Here is an 8,093-nt window from a genome sequence, read left to right as displayed (position 1 = left end):
TTGATCATAGATATTATAATCCATGATGACGGTCGCATTACCATTATTATTTTTCCTAGTTGTTCAACCAACTTCTTTTATTATTGTTTAATGCATCGCATATTCTGCCCCGGCTGTATTCTTCGCCGAACCGGCCGCGGTTATTAAGAACATAATTTCTGTTACGAATTTCTGAAAGTTTTCGTTCGAAAGCGCAGCAATGGGTTTTAAACTTAGTTTTAGTTGGRTTTGAATGAAGATTCTAGGAATATTAAAACTGGCAAAGCTTCACCCGGTGGGCAGTTTTGTATAAGCACCCCACAAGCTGGGAAACTTCGCGCAGAATGCATTTTTATGAGTTTTCCTTGATCACGCATTCCAGTTTTCGTGGAAGTTCAAATTAGCTGCGAATAGTTTCAGCAATTTTCCTGCAAAAGTGCTATCTGAAAAATAGGCTACATGGAAACATTAAGCAGATAGTGACGTATAAATATAGTGAAAAAGTTCGCTTTTCTTCTAAATATACTGTTGGAAGTGAACAGTTTCACATCTCTAAAAACGCGTCCAGGCCAGACTAAAACTTCATAGGAATTGTGCCGTTGCTCGGGCTCGGCTCGTCAAGTCTGGACGCACTTTAAGCTCTGAAGAAGCGAAGACTAGTTTGGAACGTAATGAACATAAAATCAATCCAAGGCAGGCCTGGCTCATCATCAGCTTCGATTAGTGCGATAAATGAGGGCAATTATCACCTGGCTTAGTGATAACAACAGCTACTTAACGAGGTGTGTGTGTAAATAAACAAACCCACGAGCTTTAGAAGTGAAGCTTTGAAACTTGCTGAATTGAAAACCGTTGAAAACCCAGCTTGTGCATGAGGGCAGCTCTAAAGCTAAACACCCAGCTGATCCCACAGGGGCTGTTCAGCAACAAGCCAACAACTCAGCTATGTACAGTCCAGCAACTGCTGCATGAAAGAGCAGTGATCGGAGCTGGCTGGAGCAGCCAGTACTACTAAAAGCAATTGTAATCGAATAGCATTGCAGGTGTTTGGCAAAGGCCTTCAAAATGTTGGCCCAATGCCAGTGAGGCACGTTGCTACTTACTCGGATTTACAAAGAAGCATTTAAGTGGACTTTGCAGCCAGTATCCGGTTGGAGGCACATTTTCGCAAGGAATGAATCAACAAAATCGATGAGCAACACTTTAGTTCTTCAGCAGGGTGTTGACGTTTTTCCTCGGGGGTTTCACATCGGGCACTCCATTGGACCGAACGGAAAACACACACGATCGAATCAGTCCAATCAATGTCTCGAGAATTGCAAGCGATTAAGCGGTTTTTGCAATTTGTTTCATTTTATTTGAGGAAAAATCTACACATGTGTAAAGAGGTGACGACATTTCCTCTTCGGTGCACGTCTGGGGAACACTGCTGCCAATAGAACAATGCCAGTCCCTCTACATTTTCCGCTGATCTGAGCGATTGGTTACGCTAATTCCCCTAGATGTTGACATCAGGTTGACATTGTTTATGGGGACTTCACTCTTCAGCAATCAGTTTGACACATAAACAATAACAGTCTAATTAATAACAAACTAACAAATACGTTCACTTTTTGCTGGAAAAGTCTGTGATTTAATGCTGCAGTTAACACAATGGGCAATCAACTAGTTTGCATTGCGACTTCGCAAATCTTTCCAGTGGAATGGTATCTAAAGGACCACAATGACTTGAAATTTGAGCTTAGGTCAGTAACAAAGACACGTTTCCTCCAAATCCTGATTCCTGGGCTAAGCACTTGTTCGCCGTCAGTATATTCAAACCCTTTTTGTTTCGTAGTTTGGGCAGTACCCGATTTCTAAAGGTGGCCAAAGCTGAGACTCAAGAGGGGCATGTGGTGGTTAAAGTGTTTGCAATTCGCGATTTGACCCTCCCCTTGCATCGATATCAAGAGCGCCTAGAGGAGATCCGCAAAAAACTGTCCACCGCGGTCAACTGCACTCCGTACCAAAAGTTTATCATTTCGGAAAAAGCGGCGCTGATTGTGCGGGAATATGTGAAGTACAGCTTGTACGATCGTATCAGCACTCGCCCCTTTTTAACTGACATTGAGAAAAGGTAGGTCGGTACTGGAAATCGGGCTGGGTAAGGCTTTAGGGCGGTTTTAGGTGGATAACTTTCCAAATCCTCTATGCTCTGCATCAGTGCCATAAAGTGGGCGTGTGCCACGGGGATATTAAGTTGGAGAACATCACAGTGACCTCCTGGAATTGGGTGATGCTGGTGGATTTTGCCTCATTTAAGCCCACATTTTTGCCCATTGACAACCCTGGTAAGTGAAGAATCAGGATCGCATCCGCCATTCAGCAGGGACAATTTGCAGGGCATTATTCCTACTTCTTTGACACGTCGAGGCGCCGAACCTGCTACATTGCCCCTGAAAGATTCTCAACTTCCACCAACTTGAGCAGCAACGATACCACCGCTCTGATTCCTGAAGTGATTTACGATTCCAGCGAACTCACGCCTGCAATGGATATATTTTCTGCAGGGTAGTTTCCCTTGAACCTTTCAAGTTGTAATCACTACGTCTGCTTTCTTTGCTAGATGTGCTTTGCTGGAGCTCTGGAACGAACTTCAGGTGCCCTTTGACTATTCCCAACTGCTAGCTTATCGGGCTGGCAAGTACTCACCTGAAAAGCACCTGGAAAAACTGGAAGACCCCAACTTAAGAAGCCTGATATCGAGCATGATTAATCGAGTGAGTGGAAATCTATGCAGACAATCTGAAATGTTGGGCTCGCGGCTATTTAGGACCCAGCAACGCGGCTTTCAGCGGAAAAGTACCTGGACCAGCAGCGCGGCACGCTGTTCCCTGAATATTTCTACAGCTTCCTTCAGTCGTATATGCTGATTTTCTCGTCCAACCCGATTATGTCCCCGGACGAGAAAGTAGCCCGATTGAAAAGCGACATTGCCAATATTTTCAAGGTAAAACTAGTCCTTTTATCGGGCTTTTTATGGCAAGCCTGTACTTAGTTTCTAGGCCCCGTTAAAACATCCCCTATTGAAGAGCCAGAGGATGAGGAATCAGAGGAGGAATCGGAAAGTGACGATCAGAGCGAGCAACGAGGCGAATGTGAGGGCTTGGTGATTATCACGTCTCTGGTAACATCCTGCATTAGGGGCTTGCATGAATGCTCGTCCAAGTTGTTCGGCTTGGAAATATTGCTCGAGCTGGCATTCCATGCCAGCGATGAAACTATTCTCGATAGAATCCTGCCTTGTCTGGTAACGATTGCATCTTATTACACCTATGGGTAAATCAACGGGCGTTGGTGCCGTTTTAGGTGTTTCTGGCCCACGACAGCAACTCCCGAGTGAAAATATTTGCAATAAACACCATAACCAAGTGCCTGAACTTGGTGCAAAAGCTGCCGAAATCGGACGCCAATATATTTCCTGAATACATTCTGCCTGAGCTTGCTCAATTGGCTACGGATCCTAATGCGTGCGTTAGAGCGGCTTGCGCCAAGAACATTAACACTTTGGCAGAGATTTCTTTAAGGTAACTGAGCAGCGACGTTAATGCAGACTGTTCAATCAAGTGATTTAGATACCTGGACCAGATCCAAAATATTTGGTACGGAGATGAAAGCTCAAACAAAACCGATGAAAAGCACCCGTTTAACTATGAGCAGGAGCTTCAGGCGTTGCATGAAATGGTGCAGCAAACAGTGAGCGCTTTGCTGACGGATTCGCACAGCATAGTGAAACAGGCTTTGGTCAATAATGGCATTAACAAGCTGTGTGTGTTCTTCGGGAAGGCTAAAGGTGCAAACAGCCAATCTGTGCAATCGTCCCCGAGGCTAATTTTTCATTTTTAGCTAGTGACGTTATTTTTTCGCACATGATAACGTTTCTGGACGACAAAGAGGACACAGAGCTTAGAAAGTCCTTTTTCGACTGCATTGTCGGAGTGACTTCCTACATCGGCTGGCACTGCTCCAGCATGATAACTCCATTGCTCTTGCAGGTGATTCGTTGGCTTTCCACTAGGCGATTTATTAGTTACATTTGGTTTATCCAGGGCCTGACTGATAGTTCGGAGTTTGTGACTAGAAAGGCGATTTTAGCCATGGCCGCTTTAGCCGAACTCAATCTGCTAACTACTCCCTCTCTGTGTGAGCTCATAACGGAAAGCTGCACCTTTCTGGTGCATCCCAATCTGTGGATTAGAGAGGCTCTATGTGGCTTCATTGCCAAGGCAGGCCAGAGGCTCAGCATTTTGGACGTCCAGTGCAAGATCATGCCGCACTTGTTGCCTTACTTGCAGTACAAATTAATGCAAATTGATAAGTGAGTGAATGGGGGTTTCACCCTTGAAACCGCGATGGAAATTGAATTGGCTTTTTTAGACCCGAGATTTTAATGGATGCTCTGCTTCCGCCCATCCCTAGAGCTGTTTACGATCAGTTGGTCAACTACAAAGACATCGATCAGCTATTGAGCGTTTTGGAGGAACGGAAGCTTTCAAGGAACTTCACTAGACGAAGCACCATTATGAATTACGATCCCCATAGAAAGCTGGACTCCAGTTCGAAAACGGTGGGTCTAAAAGGCGTGTTAGTGAAACCCAGTTGATCGGGGGGTTTTGCAGTTTTTCGCACGGTTTGAGTCCAATGAGCTCAGTGAACAAGTGGAGGATCATATTTTGAAAATGGGGAACCACCTGAAGAAGATCAACAAGCCGAAACTGACTGCGGAGCCTCGCATCCACAGCGATGGGCAAATTGATCTTGATGGCTTTACCAGCATTATCAAGCGGAAGGAGTTTCATTTCAGTGACCATCACAAGATCGAATACATCAGGTATTGATTTGAAACCGACTTGAAAGGTTTTTATCTTTGAATGACTTTCAGGAGCGGATTGCATAGAACAAACACGCTGGGTTCGATCGATACGAACATTCATTCGGATTGGAACTGCAGCTCTGAGCTGTTGACGCGCCAATCGGAGTCGACGAATAGCGGAGGACAGTCGTCTCGCTCGACCAACAGTCGCCCATCGTCGCCCCCGCCTGATGTGCACATGACTCAGTTCATCAGCACTACCACTGAAGCCTCCAGTCTGCACGAGAAAAGTTTCATTCAATGTAAGCCACTGGGTTGATTTTCCAGCTGCAAATGACCGGTAACATTTTAGATAGGCGATCTACGTGCTACGTGGAACTCAACAAGCTGAAGAATATGCAGCTGGAGCAGTATTATGAGGCGCTAAAGTAAGCGGGTGGTGTCTCAATTTGGCGCAAAAGCTGTTCGGGTTTGTTTGTGCAGATTGCGTCCAGCTGAGCACGACAGCGCAACGTGGAAGCCCCAACTGCCGCCGCCTGGATGGCACCCGAAAGGCGTTCTGGTGGCCCATTTGCACGAGCATAAGAGCGCTGTTAATACGCTACGCGCCTTTCCAGACTCCCCCTACTTTGCCAGCAGTTCAACCGATGGGACGATCAGGTTTAGCAACCATTGCGGCGTCTGTTAGTCCTTCTACGTACACATTTTGCAGGTTGTGGGATTGTTCCACCTTTGAGTCCGGCAGCTTTGCCAACAGATCGAAGCAGCAGTTCAGGTTTCCAAATTCCTGCCCGATTACGGGAATGGATGTTTGCGACAACGGCCAATCACTGGCCGCCTCCTGCCAGAATGGATGGGTTGGGATTTTAAGAGTGGATCCTGCTAGCTCCAAGTAGGTGCTTTGAAGGGGCTTGAGGATTTTGCTAAACCAGTTTGGGCTTTTAGAATGAACGTTATTCAGTCGCGGCACTTGGATCCCTTTGAGGATGGTTTGGCGGTGGATCTGCACTGTTTGGACCCTGGAACTCAGAGCATTGTGGTCTACGCCACACTGTATGGGGATTTGGGTAAATTGCTAGTTTTTCGCCGATGTTGCGTACTGACTTGATGGGTTGCAGTGGCTTGGGACCTGCGGCAGCCCGATCTGGCTTGGAGGCTGCCAAACGGCGTCAGACAAGGAGTTATCACCACGTTCTGCATCAATCAGCACGATAGTTGGCTGGCGTTAGGCACTAGTGATGGTGTCCACACTTTGTGGGATCTGCGGTTTCGACTACCCAGCACTACGTTCACTATGCCCTTCAGTGAGTGCTGGTGGATGAGTTTAGTTGACTGGTTTTAATGGGAAAATTGTGTTTAGGTGGCCAAGCGGTGCGCATCAGGAAGGTGATCCCGCACCCCACCGAGCATTCATGGCTGATTTCCAGCGTGCAGGGAAACAATGAAATTTCCATGTGGAACCTGGAAAGCGCCTCGAGGCAGACGGTTTTATGGGGCAGCACCACGCCGCCTCTTTCCAAATTGAACCAAGTAAGCAGGTTTCTCTGGGGTTTTCTGTAGTTTATTGGCCAACTTTAGGGCAATCAGAACGCAAACCATAGCATTTGCGCTATTCAAGCGGGCTGTGTCGATGGGTCGCCCTTTTTGCTGTCCGGCGGAACGGATCAAAGGCTACGCTTTTGGAACCTGGAAAGTCCTTCTGAGAGTTATTTAGTTCTGCCGGCCGCCTGCGATGCTCCTACTACTACTATAATGTACCGTAGCAGGTGAGGTGTTTTTTATCCAGCTTTGGCTTTAGAGTTTGCAAATAAATAAGATTTTCTAAGAGCAAAGGAACTTGTTAGGTTGATTGATGGTTCAAACGTGATCTACGAAGAAACCTCCAACGTGCCCCCCAGAGAAGTGCCCCTGAGGGACGTGCCGGAAGAGTCGCCCCGAGCGGGGCCCGAGCCCCCTGCAGCCGGACACAAGGACTGCATCTCGGACATTATTCTCTGTAAAGCCAACCAGTGCTTTACAGTGACTGCGTCCATGGACGGTGTTATTAAGGTGTCTAAATAGGTTCGGTGTTAGGTAACTACATATGTAAGTTCCAGAACAGAACGTCTTTTATTTGCCTACAACGAACTGGCTGGTGGAAAGCGTCATTGTCAGCTAGTTAGAGTGAAAAAATTCCTGCGATGGCTAAATTGCCCGATATTTTTTTAAGGGAGCGGTACGAAAAGGATGTGAAATACATTACGGTTTACGATGTCTACACCCCGAACTACAACAGTAAGCAAAGTGCTGTTAATGTCCGTTTGCTTCAAATAAGACCGTTTGCTAGAAACCACCATCACCCCGAAGTTCTACTCGCAATACGAGTGTGGGGACGCAGGCGAAGTCGATCGGCAGCTGTTGAGTAACTTGATGCGCGCCAAAGACATGGTAGCAAGAGAGAAGCGCGAGTGGCCCGAAACGTCGAACCAAATGTAGGTTTTTTTGCTTAAGAGGCGCAGTTTTGAGTAAGATTTTAGTTATGGGTGGTGGCCGGACCCACTGGTGGCAATCGATCGCGACGATCCCCGCTTCTACTTTCCCAGAATAGGAAACGAAATAACGAAGCATGGACTACAAGTGCTCTTAAGCAAAGATCCCAGAAAGTCCAAATAAATCCATTGGAGTGAACAGGGCTTTAAAAAAACTCAACTTCTATAAAGATACAGTCTGTACAAACGTTTCTATTAACTGTTTAAATGTTACTTGCGCAAGAACAACGTCCTCCGGATGTTTATCTATAGCTTATAGCAGAGCTGTTGTTAAACGAGCGATACTCACGCAAAGAGCCATTTCCGTGCTGTTTTTATATAATCATTGACCCACATTAGCGCCATCGTTTTCTACCAAACCCTCTCACTCCCCGTGGGAAGCACTTTTCACTCGACCAGGCATGTTTAAAGTGAAATTGAAAACGCTTTTGAAACTAATGGGTTTTTAGGCCGTCGTTCGGTAAGATTTCTTCTTGACGTTTCGCAAGCACGAGTGGCTGGCATCTTCAGAAGTGGTTTGCTTGAACGCTTACACTGTTCTCATCAGAACCCGATCAGCTCTGCGGAAAAATCTTTCGAGAATTATTCAAAATTTGCAATGGAGCTTAATTTTATTATCTTCTAGTTATGATCATTTCTCCACCCAACATCCGATCAGTTCTGCGCAAGAACTGAACGGGTGTTGGGTGGAGAAATGATCATAACTAGAAGATAATAAAATTAAGCTCCATTGC

The 8,093-nt window shown here is 46.2% G+C and overlaps 3 protein-coding genes across 3 annotated transcripts in view; 2 read left to right on the top strand and 1 right to left on the bottom strand.

The window, feature by feature from the left end:
• LOC109540183 (leucine-rich repeat flightless-interacting protein 2) overlaps window positions 1-1,412 on the bottom strand; it is a 12,266-nt gene extending 10,854 nt beyond the window's left edge. Inside the window, exon 1 of the mRNA XM_019908422.2 lies at window positions 1,083-1,412. The gene's annotated coding sequence lies outside the window, so the exon portion shown is untranslated. The remainder of the gene's footprint in view (window positions 1-1,082) is intronic.
• A 102-nt stretch (window positions 1,413-1,514) lies between these two features.
• LOC109540179 (phosphoinositide 3-kinase regulatory subunit 4) lies at window positions 1,515-6,929 on the top strand. The gene is made up of 22 exons (XM_019908413.2): window positions 1,515-1,724; window positions 1,817-2,095; window positions 2,146-2,309; window positions 2,361-2,529; window positions 2,585-2,738; window positions 2,792-2,968; window positions 3,017-3,268; window positions 3,328-3,545; window positions 3,594-3,811; window positions 3,865-4,013; window positions 4,068-4,336; window positions 4,396-4,585; window positions 4,638-4,849; window positions 4,901-5,133; window positions 5,184-5,259; window positions 5,315-5,491; window positions 5,544-5,723; window positions 5,777-5,898; window positions 5,950-6,135; window positions 6,192-6,361; window positions 6,410-6,597; window positions 6,676-6,929. The coding sequence occupies exons 1-22, from the start codon at window positions 1,633-1,635 to the stop codon at window positions 6,890-6,892; spliced, it is 4,092 nt and encodes a 1,363-aa protein (XP_019763972.2). The 5' UTR covers window positions 1,515-1,632; the 3' UTR covers window positions 6,893-6,929.
• Window positions 6,930-6,932: 3 nt separating this feature from the next.
• LOC125505228 lies at window positions 6,933-7,659 on the top strand. The gene is made up of 3 exons (XM_048668678.1): window positions 6,933-7,105; window positions 7,158-7,302; window positions 7,348-7,659. The coding sequence occupies exons 1-3, from the start codon at window positions 7,012-7,014 to the stop codon at window positions 7,481-7,483; spliced, it is 375 nt and encodes a 124-aa protein (XP_048524635.1). The 5' UTR covers window positions 6,933-7,011; the 3' UTR covers window positions 7,484-7,659.
• The last annotated feature ends 434 nt before the right edge of the window (window positions 7,660-8,093 follow it).

The sequence above is a fragment of the Dendroctonus ponderosae genome, unplaced genomic scaffold, assembly GCF_020466585.1.
Source record: "Dendroctonus ponderosae isolate FM_Combo_2020 unplaced genomic scaffold, Dpon_F_20191213v2 Dpon_F_20191213_7, whole genome shotgun sequence".
Lineage (NCBI taxonomy): Eukaryota > Metazoa > Arthropoda > Insecta > Coleoptera > Curculionidae > Dendroctonus > Dendroctonus ponderosae.
The sequence above is the reverse complement of the archived record's forward strand: the minus strand, read 5'-3'. Positions and strand labels throughout refer to the sequence as shown.